This window comes from Sus scrofa, chromosome 1 (genome assembly GCF_054392235.1).
Source record: "Sus scrofa isolate SSC_HxYL_T2T_F1_AM1 chromosome 1, Sscrofa_HxYL_maternal_Yorkshire_Landrace_v2.0, whole genome shotgun sequence".
Taxonomy (NCBI): Eukaryota; Metazoa; Chordata; class Mammalia; order Artiodactyla; family Suidae; genus Sus; species Sus scrofa.
Genome location: NC_139383.1, coordinates 235,526,635 through 235,545,884, shown reverse-complemented (window position 1 = coordinate 235,545,884; position 19,250 = coordinate 235,526,635). Strand labels below are relative to the sequence as shown.

The 19,250-nt window shown below is 37.2% G+C and overlaps 1 protein-coding gene across 8 annotated transcripts in view; it reads left to right on the top strand.

Annotated features, from left to right (window-relative positions):
- Positions 1 to 10,376: 10,376 nt before the first annotated feature.
- Positions 10,377 to 19,250, top strand: part of TRPM3 (transient receptor potential cation channel subfamily M member 3) — an 845,347-nt gene continuing 836,473 nt past the window's right edge. For 5 of the 8 annotated variants that reach the window (XM_084987408.1, XM_084987304.1, XM_084987407.1 and 2 more), the window contains exon 1: positions 10,432 to 11,193. In XM_084987408.1, coding sequence (XP_084843534.1) covers positions 11,011 to 11,193 — 183 coding nt within the window. In that variant the 5' untranslated portion in view covers positions 10,432 to 11,010. Of the gene's footprint in view, positions 11,194 to 19,250 lie in introns of all 8 variants that reach the window. The other 3 variants (XM_084987411.1, XM_084987334.1, XM_021074417.2) reach the window with 1 other exon arrangement.

The following is a 19,250-nucleotide window of genomic DNA, read 5'->3' as shown; positions in this document are numbered from 1 at the left end:
ATGGAAAAGAATGAAATTAGATCACTCCCTAACACCATACACAAAAATAAACTCCAAATGGATTAAAGACCTAGATAGAAGATCAGACAGTATAAAACTCTTAGAGGAAAACATAAGGCAAACACTAACACTCTCTGACACAAACGACAGCAACATCTCAGATCCACCTCTTAGAGGATTGACAATGAAAACAAAAATAAACAAATGGGACCCAATCAAATTTCAAAGTTTATGCACAGCAAAGGAAACTCTAAACAAAAAACGAAAAGAAAACCCACAGAATGGGAGAAAATCTTTGCAAGTGAATCAACTGACAAGGGATTAATCTTCAAAATTTACAAACACCTCTGCAGCTCCATACCAAAAAAACAAATAAGCCTATCAAAAAATGGGGAGAAGATCTAAACAGACAATTCTCCAAAGAAGACACACAGATGGCCAAAAAACACATGAAAAGATGTTCAACATAACTCATTATTAGAGAAATGCAAATCAAAACCACTCTAAGGTACCACCTTATACCATCCAGAATGGTCATCATCAAAAAGTCTACAAACAATAAGTTCTGGAGAGTGTGTGGAGAAAAAGGAACCCTAGTACACTGTTGGTGGGTTTGTAAATTGGTGCAACCACTGTGGAAAACAGTATGGATATTCTTCAGAAAACTAAAAATAAAATTACCATTTGATCCAGCAATCCCACTGGGCACCTACCCAGAGAAAACCATGACTTGCAAAGTCATGTACTCCAATGTTCATTGCCGTATTGTTTGAAATAGCCAAGACATGGAAACAACCTAACTGTCCATCAACAGAGGAGTGGATAAAGAAGAAATGGTACATGTACACAATGGAATATTACTCAGCCATTAAAATGAGCATTTCTAGCAACATGAAAGGACCTAGAAATTATCATGCTAAGTGAAGTCAGCCATACAATGAGACACCAACATCAAATGCTTTCACTGACGTGTGGAATCTGAAAAAATGACAGACTGAACTTCTTGGCAGAACAGATGCTGACTCACAGATGTTGAAAAACTTATGGCTCTGGAGGGGACAGTTTGAGGGGTTGTGGGATGTGCTTGGGTTGTTCGATCAAAATCCTGTGAAATTGGATTGTGATAATCATTATATAACTACAGATGTGATAAATTCATTTGAGATATAAAAAATTAAAAAAAAATTCTATCTATGGAATTTTAGCCTTTCTGATGAGAGTGTCACGATCATATTTTTAAATTTTAGACATTATTTTGTAATAGATGAGAATTTAGTTCACTTACACTTCCCTTTCTTCCCTTTTCTGTTCTTTCCCCCATCTTTCCTGATTTTAATGTTTATTTTCAATTCTATTAATTTATTTTTATAATTTTTATACAATTTAGTCTTGATCTCACTTTGAAAGTAAAATTTTAGAAAAATATATGTAGATTTAGAAAGAAGAAAATTGTTTTTTTAAGGATGTTTATATTTATTTTCTATTTTAGATACCTTACTTTTTTTAAATTGTTACTTCCCCAGTGCGATTTTTTTCTACTCAAACATACACGTAATATTCTATTTTCTCACATTATCATGCTCCATCATAAGTGGCTAGACATAGTTCCCAGTGCTACACAGCAGAATCTCATTGCTAATCCATTCCAAATGCAATGGTTTGCATCTATTAACCCCAAGCTTCCAATCCACCCCACTCCCTCCCCCTCCCTCTTGGCAACCACAAGTCTATTCTCCATGTCCATAATTTTTTTCCTGTGGAAATGTTCATTTGTGCCATATATTAGATTCCAGATATGTGATATCATATGGTATTTGTCTTTCTCAGTATGAGAGTCTCTAGTTCCTTCCATGTTGCTGCAAATTGCATTATTTTGTTCTTTTTTATGGCTGAGTAGTATTCCATTGTATATATATAGCACATCTACTTAATCCAGTCATCTGTTGATGGACATTTGGGTTGTTTCCATATCTTGGCTATTGTGAATAGACCTGCAATGAACATGCAGGTGCATATGTTTTTTTTAAAGAAAGTTTTGTCTGGATATACACCCAAGAGTGGGATTCCTGGGTCATATGGTAGCTCTATGTACAGATTTCTAAGGTCCCTCCATACTGTTCTCCATAAGGGTTGTACCAGTTTACATTCCCACCAATAGTGCAGGAGGGTTCACTTTTCTCCACACCACATCCAACGTTTGTTATTTGTGGACTTATGAATGATGGCCATTCTGACTTGTGTGAGGGGGTATCTCATGGTACTTTTTATTTGCATTTCTCTAATAATCAGGAATGTTGAGCATTTTTTCATGTGCCCGTTGGCCATCTGTACATCTTTGGAAAAATGTCTATTCAAGTCTTTTGCCCATTTTTCCATTGGGTTGTTGGCTTTTTTGCTGTTGAGTTGTATAAGTTGTTTGTATATTCTAGAGATTAAGCCCTTGTCTGTTGCATCATTTGAAACAATTTTCTCCCATTCTGTAAGTTATCTTTTTGTTTTCTTTTTGGTTTCTTTTTTGCTGTGCAAAAGCTTTTCAGTTTGATTAGGTCTCATTGGTTTATTTTTGCTCTTATCCCTGTTGCTTTGGGAGACTGCCCTGAGAAAAACATTTGTAAGGCTGATGTCAGAAAATGTTTTACCTATGTTCTCTTCCAGGAGTTTGATGGTGTCTTGTCTTATATTTAAGTCTCTAAGGCATTTTGAGTTTATTTTGGTGCATGATGTGAGGGCGTGTTCTAGTTTCATTGATTTGCTTGCAGGTATCCAGGTTTCCTAGCAATGCTTGCTGAAAAGACTGTCTTCTTCCCATTTTATGTTCTTACCTTCTTTGTTGAAGATTAATTGACCATAGGTCTCTGGGTTTATTTCTCAGTTCTCTCTTCTGTTCCATTGGCTGGTCTGTCTGTTTGGTACCAGTACCACACTGTCTTGATGACTGTGGCTTTGTAATATTGCCTGAAGTCTGGGAGAGTTATGCCCCCTGCTTGGTTTTTGTTCCTCAGGGTTGCTTTGGCAATTCTGGGTCTTTTGTGGTTCCATATAAATGTTTGGATTGTTTGTTCTGGTTCTATGAAAAATGTCCTGGGTAATTGGATAGGGATTGCATTGAATCTGTAGATTGCTTTGGGTAGCATGGCCATCTTTGCAATATTAATTTTTCCAATCCAGGAGCACGGAATATCTTTCCATTTCGTTACATCTTCTTTAATGTCCTTGATTAATGTTTTATAGTTCTTGGCATATAAGTCCTTTACCTCCTTGGTCAGGTGTATTCCCAGGTATTTGATTTTTTGGGGGTGCCTTTTTAAAAGGTAATTTATTTTTGTATTCCTTTTCCAATATTTCATTGTTAGATTCACAAATGTGACTGACTTCTGAATGTTAATCTTATATCCTGCTACTTTGCTGAATTTGTTGATCAGTTCAAGTAGTTTTTGGGTTGGGTCCTCAGGGTTTTCTATATATGGTATCATGTCTTCTGCATACAGTGACAGTTTTACCTGTTCTCTTCCTATTTGGATGCCTTTTATTTCTTTGGTTTGTCTGATTGCTGTGGCTAGGACTTCCAGTACTATGTTGAATAGCAGTGGTGAGAGTGGGTATCCTTGTCTTGTGCCAGATTTTAGTGGGAAGGCTTTCAGCTTTTCTCCATTGAGTATTATATTTGCTGTGGGTTTGTTGTAAGTGTCTTTGATTATGTTAAGGTATGTTCCCTCTATACCCACTTTGGTAAGAGTTTTGATTATGAATGGATGTGGGACTTTGTCACATGCTTCCTCTGCATCTATTGAGATGGTCTTGTGGTTTTGACCTTTCTTTTGTGAATGTGGTGTATGACATTGATTGATTTGCGTGTGTTGAACCATCCTTGTGCACCTGGGATGAGTCCCACCTGGTCATGGTGTATGATCTTTTTGATGTGTTGTTGGATTTGGTTGGCTAAATTTTGTTGAGAAGTTTTGCATCTATATTCGTCAGAGATATTGGCCTAAAGTTTTCTTTTTTGGTGGTATCTCTGTGTGGTTTTGGAATTAGGGTGCTGGTGGCATCACCAAATGTCTTTGGGAGTATTCCTTTTTCTTCAACCTTTTGGAAAATTTAAGGAGGATGGGTATAAGTTGCTCTTTGAATGTTTGGTAGAATTCACCTGTGAAGCCATCTGGTCCTGGGCTTTGATTGTAGGGAGTGTTTTTGTGACATATTCCATTTCATTTCTAGTGATTGGTCTGTTCAGTTGATCTGTTTCTTCTTGATTCAGTTTTGGCAGGCTGAAAGTCTCTAGAAAGTTGTCCATTTCTTCCAGGTTGTCCAATTTGTTGGCATACAATTGTTCATAGTATTCTCTCATGGTTTTTTTGTATTTCTGTAGCATGCATTGTGACTTCTCCATTTTCATTTCTGATTTTGTGTATTTGGGTTTTTTTCTCTCCTCGTCTTGGTAAGTCTGGCCAGAGGTCTGTCAATTTTGTTTACCTTTTCAAGGAACCAGCTCTCGGTTTTATTGATTTTGTCTCTTGTTTTTTTGAATCTCTATGTTATTGATTTCCTCTTTGATCCTTATGATTGCCTTCATTCTGCTGCCTCTAGGTTTTGCTTGTTCTTCTTTTTCTAATTGATTTAGGTGGTGGGTTGAGTTGTCGATTTGAGATTTTTCTTCTTTTTTGAGGAAGGCCTGTATTGCTATGAATTTCCCTCTGAGCACTGCTTTTGTGGCACCCCGTAGATATTGAGTGGTTGTGTCTTTGTTATCATTGGTCTCGAGGTATTTTTTAACTTCCTTCTCGATTTCCTCATTGACCCATTGGTTTTTTAGTAGCATGTTGTTTAATCTCCATGTAGCGTGTTTTTTCTCATTTCTTTTCCTGTGGTTGATGTCTGGTTTCATGCCATTGTGGTCAGAGAAGATACTTGAAATCATTTCTGTACTCTTAAATTTGTTGAGGGTGGCTTTGTGCCCCAGTATGTGATCAGTTCTTGAGAATGTTCCACGTGCACTTGAGAGGAATGTATAATGTGATTTATTTGGATGTACTGTCCTGAGAATGTCGATGAAGTCTAACTTTTCTATTGTGTCCTTTAGGATCTCTGTTGCCTTAGTGATTTTCTGTCTAGAGGATGTGTCCCTTGATGTGAGTGGGTTGCTAAAGTCTCCTGCTGTGATTGTATTCCCATCCATTTCTCCTTTTATGTCTGTTAGTATTTGTTGGAGGTGTCTGGGTGCTCCTATATTAGGGACATAAATAGTGACGATTGTACTCTCCTCTTCTTGAATGGATCCTTTAACCATTAAATAGTGTCCTTCTTTGTCTTTCTTAATGGGCTTTGTTTTAAAGTCTCTTTTGTGTGATATGAGTACTGCAACTTGTGCTTTTCAGTCTTGTCCATTGGCATGAAGTATCTTTTTCCATCCCCTCACTTTCAATGTATATGTGTCCTTTGCCCTCAGGTGAGTTTCTTGTAGATAGCAGATTGAAGGTTTTTGCTTTTTTATTCAACCTGCCACTGTGTGTCTTTTGATTGGAGCATTCAGTCCATTTGACATTTAAGGTGATTATTGATAGATATGTATTTATTGCCTTTTTAAAGCTTGTTTTCCAGTTGACTCTATGTTTGTCTTCTTTTCTTTTTTGGGTTGGATGGTTTCTATGTATTTTATGCTTGAGTTCTTTTCATTTTTTGTGAATGTAATGTTTGGTTTTGATTTGTGGTTGTCCTTCCTAAATCTGCTTACTTTTGCGTGATAGTCATGTAGGCTCAAACATATCATTAAAATAAAAAAACAGAATCTATATTTTCTTCTTTCCTTCCCCACATTGTATGATTTTGATGTCTTTTTTTTTTTTTTAACATCTTCATGTTTAGATCTGTATGCTGGCTTATTTAATTGACTGCTTTCCATTTGTGGTTTCCTCCATCCTAATTCTTCTTTTTCCCTTTTTTCTCTATTTTTTTTAAATTTAGAGGAGCCATTGAAATTGTTTAGATACATATAAATTTATGCAAATGCTTCAGTGAAAGATATAATTTATACTAAAAATTCCTAGAAATCACAATAATGTTTAAAGTGTAGAAAGTCTAGGCAATTGGAGGTGTTTGTTCATTCTATGTTGAGGAATGTTCTATAGAGAAATTGAAAACAGCAAGGAAGAAAGGTAGGGAGAAGGGAGAGTGGGAGAGCAAGAGAGGAGCAAGAAGAAAGGAAGAAAGGGATGGAAGGATGTAAGAAGGAAAGAAAGGAAGAAAGACTAAAATAGTAAAGCCATGCAGATATGCAGCTAGTTTCTCCAACCTGCAGTGACTTCCAAAGGGAGTTCTTGAGTGGTGTGCCTACTGAATCAGTAATTATTTCAGGGAGGAAATGACATTGTTTTCAGGAAGCTATCTCCCAGGGGAACTTCTTCCTCATAGATGGCAAATTTACATAACGAGGACAACCCTCCTTTTCTTTAGTAATCGTCATGGGGTTTGAGAGATTTTTTGCTTGCTACAGGAATAATTGTGTCAATTCTCACACTTGTTTGGGTTGTGTTAGAATCAGACCTCATACTTACTGAAGGGAAAGGGAATCTAATCATAACTAAATACAAGTTCTATGTCCTGTCTCCTGATTCCTGGGTATTGACTAATCCCACTTCACTGTGAGTCTAGTCATAGTGATTAAGCTTTTCATGAATTCACAAAGTAATTGGCCTCAAATTCATTCCACACTCACCATTTTCAAACTTCTCAGTATGTGAGAGTGCCTACTCTGACTTGGCTCCTGCATATGTGAGGATGTGACAAAAGGAAATAGACATTGTTTAGCTACAGAGAAGATAAATATTAAAGATCTTGTGAAAGCCATCTTCAAGGACCTCGTGACTGTCATGAGAAAGAGAACATACGTTAAATTAGGGTGACTCTAGAATTCAAAGTAATGGTAAAAGGCATGGGTTTCAGCATAAAGCTGGGCTTTCTAAAAAAAAATGTGTTTCCTAATGCCCTAAATTGTTTAGTAAGGAAATATCCTACTTCTGAGAAAGAAGTTATCTAATGCTTAAGACTGAATGTTTAGACGGAGTGTGAATGATGGCTTGTTGGGTTTCTAATCTCATTTATGAGCCTCTGTGATTCAATATAATGTATTATAGTCAATCTGAGACATCATGTATTATAAAAGCATCTTGGTTTCAGAAAGGTTAAAATGTGAAAAAATTGAAGGTGGTAAAATTGATGAAATATGGCTCATATTCTCTTATTTCATCAGAAGGGTTTGTGGATCAAACATAGCTTTGTAGTTTTCATTACTTTCTCTATGTTTACTCTCCCCTTTCACACTTTGCTTGATCTAGTTAGTCCCAGGGCATGCTTATGGGTTTACACATATGAGAAATAACCAAAGGAGAAAATATTTACTGTTAACTCTCTTGCAGTGCAGTTCTTGGCCACATGACCCAGAGCAAATGGGGTTTAAAGAGCATTTCTTCTGATTATAGACTGAAAATAGACCCAGTAGGCTAGTAGAACCATGTGAGCTTCATAGAGTGCCTAGGATTAATAGGACTGTAGGCATCTGATATTAAAAAAAAATTGTTTCGAATCCTGTTTGAAGTTCTCTTTCCAGAACATTTCACAATACTATATTTTGATTGATTAATACAAAAAAATTCTTATTTTTATGTTTTTATTTTATATGGAAAATTTATTATTTAATGATGTAAGTTATTTGGCCTTAATCTTATCCTACTAATATTCACATTCTTTAATGCCTAGAAACAATGGAGAAAAAAAGTTAGTGTCTTACATCCTGTTTGCCTTTTTAATGTGAACATCCACCATTACAACAGCAGTGAATCTTGCAGGAAAGTTAAGGTGTTCTGGAAATGGCTCCTAACCTTGATCCCAGAATTTCAATGCTGATGATTTTAAACATGTTCTTAGCTTTGATGCTGCTGTTCTCTGCTAACTTTGTGAGAAATACTATAGACATTCAACATAGTTTTCCTGTTCCTGGCTATTAGAGAATTTGAAAAAAGACAAATGAACATCAGAAGACGAAAGGGTCAATTTTATGCTTGCCTATAATCATGTCTGATTCAGCCTCTTGTATAGTTCCCAGACATTTTTGGTACTTATCAAGTGCAAAAAAAGAAATGCAGTGAGAGTTCCTGTTGTGGCTCAGTGGTAACAAACTCGATTGGTATCCATGAGGATGCGGGTTTGATCCCTGACCTCGCACAGTGGGTCAAGGACCTGGTGTTGCCCTGAGTTGTGATGTAGTTTGCAGGCATGGCTTGTATCCCATCTTTCTGTGGCTGTGGCCAAGACTGGCAGCTGCAGCTCCAATTCGACCTCTAACCTGGGAACTTTCATTTGGTGCATGTGCAGCCCTAAAAAACAAACAAACAAAGGCAGAAATGGTCTTCAAACAAGGCTTTAAAAACATTGCTTTAAGGTAAGGGCAATTGAAAGCTTATTTTTAGACCAAACAGCAAAAAAAAAAAAAAAAAAAAAAAAAGAAAAAAAATGACAACTGCAATCACAACTCATTAAATTTTTCTAAGTGTGTCTAAAAGTCTCTCCAGTTTCTTTGGAGTTCCCGTCGTGGCTCAGTGGTTAATGAACCTGACAAATATCCATGAGGATGTGGGTTTAATCCCTGGCCTTGCTCAGTGGGTTAAGGAACTGGCATTACTGTGAGCTGTGGTGTAGGTCGCAGATGTGGCTCTGATCCCATGTTGCTGTGTCTCTGGTATAGGCCGATGGTGACAGCTCCGATTGGACCCCTAGCCTGGGAACCTCCATATGTGGTGAGTGAGGCCCTAAAAAGACAAGACAAAAAACAAACTCATCAGTTTCTCTGAGTGCTCATGGATGTGCTGGTACCATGGTTTATGACAGATAACACTGATTGATATCAGGATTATTTTCCCCTTAATATGCTGAGCCAGGGGCTTGTGGCTCTCTGAGGTGAGCATTCTTGGATTATGTGCATTGATGTACCTGTAAAGGCCCCTCATAGCTCCTTTTCAGGGATTTTATCAACCAAAGAGTGAACTTTCAGGGCATCCAAGTTGCCACACAGGGTTTCATCTTCTAAGGAGTTATCACCTGTATTCTTCATTGACAACTAAAGGAAAAGGTAAGTATTTACTTTGTTATAATTTGCTGACTTTTATTCTACTGCCTAATTGGTACTTACTTCTCATATATGTCTAATTTGTAAACTGTGCATAATCATTTTGATTTATTTTTGTCAGGGGGAGGAATCTGGGCTGAATCATTATATTTCCATGAAATGTCACTAATATTTTCAAATCCATGAACCTAGATAGGAAGTGCAAAAACCCAGAATGGAGCCTGTGGTTTTCTCATTAAATGGCATTGTGTATTGCAAATATTGTTTAGAGTCTCATTTTGTTTAATATGGGCGTGTGATTTCTGGACACAGAGAGTTGTTTAAAAAGATAGGAAGTATGCTCTGTGAGTCCCTTTGCTTAAAATGACAAGATTAATATTAATGTGGCACTACACACAGGTGCACAGCTGTGGGATCTTAGGACTCTGTATTCCATTCCTGTAAACTAGCCAGTTCCACAACCTGTGCTTAATCAGACTGACCACTGACAAATCAAATTATGATTTTCATAACTGGAACCACAACACCAGTTTTTCCACAGCATTTCTCACCCTCTCTTCATCCTTTTTATTCCCTTCTCACCTTTTCCTCCTGGGAGGATGCAGAATTAGTCAAATAGGAAGGAGGATGTTTAATTTCAGAAAGAAATGAAAATAAATCTGTTGCCATTGCAGCAGTTAAGCACCCAGACAGCCCTTTCCAACTAAGAGTGAGTTTAGGTCTCCTTCCCTTTCTTAAGGAGTAAGGTCATTGTTTCAGCTTTTGTAAGTTTACAATGCCCCCAACGGCCTTCTCTCATCTGATCAAGGACATTTCTGAATACAAGGACAGCTTAGTCTGATAAAATAACTGACAGAAAACTGATGAGAGACTGCTGGCTTTCCCTCTAATGAGCAGAAGTCAGATATGTTAGCCAAGGCGATGTGGAGGTGTCAAAGAATATACAACCATCAGTTTACATATCATCCATTCTCACTGCTTTACTGCTGTACCATCTTCTAGGAGTGAAAGGGTAAACTGAATACCCATTCGTCTCTTGGAGAAAAAAATGAGTTGATTTAAGAAGTATCAACCCTCTTGCTCTTTCAAAGATCCTTCTCACCCTGTCCCTAGAGCACAGGTCCTGAAGGCTCTTAATTGCGATTAAAACAGCAAGAATCACCTGGGGAGATTTTTCACTATCCTGATTCCCAGGCCACAGCTCGGCCAATTAAATTAGACCCTGAGGAATACTAGCATTAAAAAAAATTTTTTTTAGGTAACTCCAATGTGCGGTCAAGTTTGGGAAGCCGTGAGCTAGTCTGAGAAAAAGTGAGAAGAAATTAGCGTGGCGTCTGACAAGGAGATGAAGCGCTACTCTCCCCAAGGATACTTGAGCGACAGTTGTTGCTGCAAAGAGGAGAAAGGGAAGAAAGAAAAGGAAGGAGGACAAAGTTGTACGCTTCTAGTCTTTGTCCAAGTCAACTAGTCTCCACCCACCCAGAATGGGTAACGCAGGCTTGCACTTGCAGCCTGGTGTGGGGTGAGTTTGTTCTACAGGCCTGGGGGACTAGGCGGAGTGGGTGACTGAAAGCAGCTACCCAGAGGCGGATCAATAGCCCAAGGCGTGGGCCGTAACTCCCCGCCCGGGAAGGCGGTGGCTGTGGAGTGGAAAGTAATTTGGGGGCGCGAAAGGAAGCTGGCTTGGGCGCAGGTGGCGCTCGCAGCCCCAGCCCACGTTTGGCCAGTCGCGGGCGCAAGCGCAGCCTGGTGGCAGCGGCGGCGGTAACCGAGCGCAGGGCTGTAGCGGGAGCTGGCGGAGGCAAAGGCGGCGCCAACAGTGAGCTACGCGCAGGCAGGAGTGAGACCTGGAGGCGAGAGGAGCGAGCAAGGCTGAGCGAGGCGAACTTAATATGGGGAAGAAGTGGAGGGATGCGGCCGAAATGGAGCGGGGCTGCTCGGACCGCGAGGACAGCGCAGAGAGCCGCAGGCGCAGCCGGAGCGCCAGCCGGGGCAGGTTTGCCGAGTCGTGGAAAAGGTTAAGTTCCAAGCAGGGATCCACCAAGCGCTCGGGACTCCCATCTCAGCAGACGCCGGTGAGTGGCCTGGGGGAGAGCCCCTGATGTCTTTCTCCCCGCTGCACGCAGCTTGAGCACTTTCCATGGTGCTGAACTTGCCTCCTTAGAGGCGCAATCCAGGGAACTTGTGGAGCCGCTTTTAATCAAAGTGTTGGGGGCTGTGAGGAAGGGTAAGAAGGAACGACTTTCCTTTCCTCAGCCCCCAAGGTCTCTTGACGCCTCTGGGTGGCTCAGCAAAAATGGAAAACATGTTCGAGAGGCGGAGGCTCACTGTCAGATCATTAGAGTTTTGCAATTAACGGAGTGTGGGAGATGTTGTTGAGTGTATTGTTGTGACTCGTGTATGTCCCGAGGGTCTGCCTATGCAGCATGTTCAAAGGTACTAAGCATCCGCTGAATGAGGGCGGAATAGGAAGGGTATGCCATATTTTTTACTCTTTAACACTTGCTCTTTTCCATCCCACACCCCCACTATGTTAATGGGTGCATTTAATTGCAGAATGTCATTTGCATGCAGAGAATAGCAAGAATATCCCAGGTGCTTATAATCCTACTGTTAACGTATACAGCGTTCAGAAAACAGTTTTCCATGTGTCAGCTCCTCTCCAATGTCTAATTAGTGCAATAAAAACACTCAAGTGAAATGAATATAGGCATCCTATGTGTGTAGAGAAGTGTAGTTGATAAAAACTTTAGCTGCATTTACATTTTTAGTATTTAAATATTGTGTTTTCCTTCAGCCTAGAGGGAGAGAACTCTGTTCTAGAAGAAAGTGCAGAGCCTCCTGTTGCTTCTAGAAAAGAAAGAAACACCACTTTTACTTCCAAGACATCACTGAGAACATCAGTTGTATGTGTGTCCTTATGTTTTACATCCAGAGGAGTTGACAGTAGAGATTGTATGCTGAAGTAAAATTGAATTCATTAAAAAAAGGTGGTACATAAGCATTGTATCTCATAGCATGAGTAATGTTACCCTTCTCTGTTTTTGAGGGGTCATCATTGAAGGATAAAAATTAGTCCCTAAAAGGAAGGATGTTTAAAATATTCCTTTAACAGATAAAATATAAACACATACAATTTTCAGTGTGTTTATTTTGTTTGCTTTTTCACAAAAATCTACTAGCAGAATGTTATTAAATATTTGAAATACTTAATATTTAGTGTGTTTTGTGAGTAGGCTTTTTATTTAAATATGAATATAGAACACTTAAAATGCAATTAACTTTATTTCAGCCATAGAAATACTATTTGTCTAGAAATGTAGATGAAAATATTTAAAAAGGAGACAATTATTCTGAAGATAGGTTTTTTTCATGAAATAAATTATGTAGAACATAAGCAATTGATGACTTTTGGTTTCTATCAATTATATGAACTAAGAATTAATCTCATCCTCTTTTTAATAGAAAGTCTAAGTGTTATTCTAAGTTATTTCTTGTGCTGCCTCTTTGATTCTGTTCAACAGGTGTTTGCAGAGTCTATATAAGGAACATATAAAATCTTCATAAAACCAAAAGTTAGATTAAATAACTTGAAGGGCTGTTAGCTAGAATAAAAATGTGTGAGAAAGGGAGAATAATAGATACTATGACAACCAAAAAAAGTAACCATCTGGAAAAGTAACCATGTTCTGTTTACTAAGGGTAGTGATGGTGCTGTATTTCTCTGTAAATACTTGTTAATTGCAGCATTAGTGATTCAGTTAAAAATCAGTTATGGCAAAAGCCTGTGCTTATTTTCATGTTGCATGGCAAGTCTGATATTGATTTTGTTCTAAAAATCTAATAAGTGCTCCTAGCCATAATTTTAATGATCAGAATTTTTAAAACAAATATAATGGAGTTTTATAAATCTTAGAGCTGGGATGATGGTTTTTAACCAAGACTTGATTCCATTAATTAATAACAAAGACTTTCTACTTCATTTGTAAGACATGCAACTTATTTATGCAAACAGCCAAGCAATAATAATACTTGCAAGAGATATACTTATAAAAGTTTTTAATCTTCAAGGTAAGGTTTTTTTCTCCCTCCTAAAGTGAATTGGTGCTAATTTCAACTTTCACTCTATTTTATGTAAAAACATAGCTTAAATTATAAAGATTAAATCAATTAATATGATTAATAATTGCTTTTTATTTACTGTGAACAAATAAGATATTCTGTGATATGGCTTTAAAACTTATTCATTGTGTGTTGGACTCAGAAATACTATAGAACCCAGCCTGATAAAAATCATAAGAGGATTTTGCTCTTTTCTTTGAAGAGAAAGAGATAAATATGGGAAAAATTAGTTAATAATAAAATATGGAAGCTCTCTTCCATCTTTGTCTTCTTTCCTGTGAGAATATAAAATGATTATGTAGTTGTTTTATTAATGTGGCCTTTGTTACTCTCTTCTCTGCTTTAGTTAGAGTGTTGAAATCACTTCCAGTTAAAGTTATTCCCAGGGAATGATACAGTCTATGACTTTGTCCCCAGTGGGAATGATTGCATTATTTTTCATTTTCACTAACAGCAAAGCAGACGTGCATCATAGATAATGGGGGAGATTTTCTTCACCAAGTAGAGGTCTGCCATATTCTTGGTTATCCAGAACTACTTTTTTTCTGTGATCTGAGTCATGGGGATTTTGTGTGTGAAGTGTAGAGGAGGTCAGTTTGAGTCAACCTTGGTAATTAGATTTCCTACCTACTTATCACTAAATACATTGGCGTTTTCTTAGAAATGTCGTAGAGAGGTTAGGTCTGTCCTATGATTTTAACGCCACGATTAGAAATCAAAACCTCACATTTCTGGCAGTCTCTTTGGTACTCAGAAAATGGTCTCCTGATAATCTTTATGGAGTATGACAGTCCCACGTTAGGACAGTGTGTGTCCTCTCTGCCACACTCTCTGGGGTCTGCTTCTATTCTGGCACCAGCAGAAGTAGAAATACCCTGCACAGGAGGAAGAGGCAGCTGTTCTGAGTCTTAGCAGTGGCAATAATGGGCATATTTTCAGTTTCTGGGCCACAGTCCTGGGTGTGTCTGATAAATCAATCCTTGTTGATTTGGAAAGCTTTTTTCCTTTTTTTTTTTCATTTTTCTAATTCAGGAACCACTCTCCTCTCTCCTTACTTTTAGCTTCATGGTTGACAAGGCGAGCTTTAATCCAATAATCTACTGTAGTCATTTTATGACACCCCAAATCATAAAATTGTGAGAGGATGAAGTAGGATTTAATCTTATTCATTCCTTGGAATTTGTTCCTCTCTGAAAGTGCATAATAGATTATTTTTTAAATCTAAAACTATTTTTAAGTAAATGTGAATGAATTTTATACCAATTTTATAGTTAATGTGTAAGTTATATATTTGAATTTTGGATATCAAATTAAGTTTCTGGATATTAATGTTTTATATAATGTCTCTGTTGAATTGGTCAATAGGCATAATAGTAATTTAAAACTTCTTTGCCTCCATTCTATACAATCTGGACTTCATATTTATCCTTGAAGTATTATTCATGTTATTACTATTATTTAATTCCACCCACACAGAAATATGTGGAAATCTATTGAAAGTTGAGTCAGCAAGTGCTGTCTGGTGTTACAAATATCATATGTTCACCTGGCATATAATATTTTTAATTTTGAAAGGTGATTTCCTCCTCAAGAATGTTTAAACAACTGTTTAAAGGCTTGCTTTCAAATAGATGCAGTTTTAATTTATAATCTCTGAGTAACCTTTGTGTAAAAGGTTAAAAAGAAACAGTTCTGAGGGAGTAAAATGATGGAGTTTTAATTAGAGTTGTTTTTCAACCTTAGATGGCATGCTTGCTTCCACTAATGCTATAATTACCCTCATCAGCAGGTGCCCACCACAGAACATCAGGCCTTGTGCAGACAAGTGGGCAACTAAGAGTGTATAGAAGCAGCAGTCCTGCAAAGTAGATGAGTCCAGTTCAGCTGCTGCCAAATTCACTCTTGCCACAGCTGTTTGAGATGCTACGAGTGTGTGTGTTGGGGGGGGGGGAGGAGCAAGATTCCATAAACAAACCTGGTTCTGTTTCTGAGGCTGACTTGTCCCTTTTGGGTCTAGAACGTAACTTCCAGTGATTCCTGCCAAAAGCTAGGTTCTTCAGGATCTTTAAATAAATGAGAAAAAGCTGAATCAAAAGCAGGGCTAAAGTCAGAAAAATTCGTCTCCCAATCAAGTTGTCCATTTGAGAATTGTGTGGATGGTTGATCCCGTGGTGGCTGTGGTAGAAACAACAGCAACTTGGTGAAAAGAATCCTCGTTTCCTTTTTCAGTGTCTAATATGCTATTGCAGTGTCATTAAACCCTTAATAGTTTGTTCTTGTTACACAAAGGGCTCTCTGGTGAAAGCAGAATGAATCCCCTGCAGGGCTAGTCCATTACTGTATAAACCATTTCTTGACAGGTTGATTTTTGTCTGCTGCCTTTTACTCCCTGTGTTATAAAAATAAAGAAGGGACAATGTTGTATAACTTAGGAATATGGTTGTATTTTCTTGTTGTGATTTTTTTGATGAGAAAAAAATCCATTTTCTGATAATGGTCTATTTTAAGTATTTCTGAAATCTCTTTCTAGTAATGGAGATAATAACTAACATGCTTTTCATTGATCATAGTAGATTAAAAATTTAATTTAATTTGGTTTCCCATCTTTGAGGGCCATGGTGTTAGGTGGCAAGTGAGTAATTCAAATATTTAAAGTTTTGAGGAGGAAAAATAACCTTGCATGGGGATGATTTTTAATGTGTTTTCAATTATTCCCAAATATATTAGCAACTGTTTTTCTTGCTATTATTTATTGAGATCTTAAAAAACAATTGAATCATTAAAAACCACTTATAAATAGTAGCAAAATGTATTCGTTTGTTCCAACCAGCTGTGCTGGTCTGTGCATTGGCTTTACTTTTTGTTTTTTTTATTTGCACAGCCCAAGAGGGGGTTGGTTGAGCAAATATCAAAGGATTATGGAGAACAATGTTTAAAGAAACATTTATTCCTCTGACATTGATTGGGTACCTAGGAAATGTTAGGCACCATGGTAGATACTGGACAACTTCCTCAGTAGAACTGATGGTTTAACACAAGACAGAGATACGGAAAACAAGACAGTTATGCACAGTCATGGTCAGAATACAATGGAGCAAAGATTAAAATAGTCATTTGATCTTAGCTAAAAGTTCGAGAAGCAGTAAAGATGAAAGTAGTCAATGCCTCTTAATGGACGGTGATGGAAAATTTAGATAAGAAGCGTCCTAGACTTGGTGCCTGATTCTCAAAAGATGAGGAAGAGTTTCTTGGATTTGGCAGTTTGGAAAGAGGGCAATAATTCCTTTCTCAGTCATTTTAATGGACTCATGGACTTATGAGAGTGGATGCCTGAATGCAGTCAATGGAAGGCAGGGCAGATGAGAAGGAGAAATAACAACAGCAAACATAACACCAAAAAATTTTGTAGTACTTATTATGTGCCAGGCACCCCTCTAAGCATATCACATAATTTATTATCTATTGCCTGATTTTAGCTAGACTATAAGCAAAGGTGGGAATCTTTGTTTAGTTCACTGGTCTATCCAGATGCTTTGAACAGTGCCTGGTGTTTAGTAAGCGCTCAAATATTTGTTCAGTGGATAAATTGACCAATTAATAATTAAATGGAACTTTTTAATTAATGTGAGGTAGACTTTAGGTTTTTAGGTATGAAGAGAGAGAAATAGAGACAATCTTTCTTGTTTTTTTCAAGATGGGAGAAATTTAAGCCTGTTTGCTGGAGGAAGCAATTATTAATTAGAGAAAGAGGGCTTAAATATGTAGGAAGAGAGAAGAGCAACAAACTAGTTCATAGATTTGGAGGAGTTGGAATTTATTGTATGAGAGAGTTGAAGACCTTTTTTTCCTCCCTCACGTTCAATCTTGGCTGTACCCTCTTTGTCTTAGCAATTTGCCTGGTGGAAATTGCTCCCAATTGTTGATTGTTTGGCAGGTTTTACTTAGTACATCTTTAGTCTACAATGTTGGTGAATGATTCAAAATTATCATGCAAATATATGTATTTTGGGGGAAACTTATGTTTTAATAGTCATAGATTGCCAAAATGTTACTTTGTATATCTGGTCTCTCTCCAAATAACTCAATACTTTGTATATTTAACTTCTCCAAATGCCTCAACATTTTGATCTCACCAAATACTTCAAGAAATGTGGGAAATTCCTCAGATCTCAACAAGGTAGAAATCACTTCTGCAGTTGTCATCAAGGTGGTCATTTAAATTGATCTGATATTACAAGCTGTCAATCCTTACATACAGTGTCATGGGATTTCATATTTATTTAAAATGCTCCTGTAGAATACCAGAATTTCAACCACAAAATAATCACACAAAAGGGAACACATTCATGATACTAGTCAGCTAAGTTCTGTTTTCCCCAAAAGTTGACTTTTCTAGTAGTTCCTTGGGAATTAACTTTATAATGGTAAGATTAGGAGCGACAACTCTATGAGTTAAGTGTTCCCAAGAGGCTCAGTTTGAATGCAGTTCATCTCTACTTGGAAAGTTCTGAGGAAAATATGAATTAATTTTAGAGAACAGTATGGCAGCTTTGGCATCAAGGAGAGCTACATTGGAATCCTGGCCTCTGTCATTTCTTAGCTGTGTGACCTTCAGTGAGTTACATTTCTATGCCTCTTTTCATCCCAGTTCTGTCAGGTTTCCTTCTTCCTTTCCCACTGATACACTGAAGTGTTCTTTCTCTTTTTAAAAAATTTTTATAAAGAAAATGCAATTGCTGTATTTCTTTTTATTTAAAATTTAAATCGAAGTTCTCTTGTGGTGCAGTGATATAAGGTCTGGCCATATAACTGCAGCAGCTTTGGTAGTTGCTGTGGCATGGGTTCGATCCTTGGCCTGGGAACTTACATACTGCAGACTCAGCCAAAAAAAAAAAAAAAGAAAAAATTAAAATGTCCCAAATATGCAAAATAGAAAATATTATGAAAAGAATTCACATACTCATCATACACATTAAACAAGTGTAACAGTTTGTCATATTTTCTTTATATCTTTTTAAAAGAGTAAAATGTTATAGACACAGCTAAAATAACCCCCTACCATTCTCTTGATTCTTTTCCTAAAGGTAAGAAATGTTCTGAACTTGAGGTTCATTCTTTTCATATACATTTATTAAAAAATCTTTATTACATATTTATGGATTCATAAATAAGTATAAATGGCATGATACTGTATGTTTAGCATTTTCCTCAAGAACTGTATAGTATATATTATTTTGTAGTTTGCATTTTTTTCAGTAACTATGTATTTTTTGAGGTATATTAAGGAGTTACATGTAATGTTGTATATTATTTCAATATATGTTTGTACTACAGGTAATTTAGTCATTTATCTACTGGCAAAACCTTAGTTTATTTCCTTTAATTTTTTTTTGGCTATTACAAACAATATTTAATGAAAATCTTTGTCTCTTTAGTCCGTAACTTGCAAAACTTTTGATAGGATATAAACTTCGTAACTCATCTTGCTCTTTGGAAGATATAAGGACCAGGGCTTCTTCCCTAAATTTGTTTTGCACTGGAGAAGGGTCCAGATTGTCCAGATCCTAACCTCTGAACCATGTCAAAAATTTCAAGGGGTTGAAGGGAGATGGTGCCAGCTTTCTGCCTTAAGACTGTATTGACATTCAGATCAGACAGATTTAATTTCCAGTCTGACTCAAGTTATTAGCTGGTTTTGCAGCTTAATCTTTCTTTGTCTCTGTCCTTTATCGTAAAATGACAATGGGAATACCTGTACGCAGGATGAATTGTCAGTGTTAAATTGTGTTGATATGTGCAGCTAGTTCAGTGCCTGGCAAGAGCTACTTGTTAAATAGATGTTAGCTAACTATTGGTATTAACTAGAGTTGTTACATCTAACATTAAAAGTAGAAGTTGCCTTTGTTTGATGGGGAAATGTTTATAATCATTAATTCTCCTGAAATTAAAATGTTGGTTGTATCCAAGAAGTAATATAAGGCTGGCAATCATTTGTATTAGGCTTCTGGTT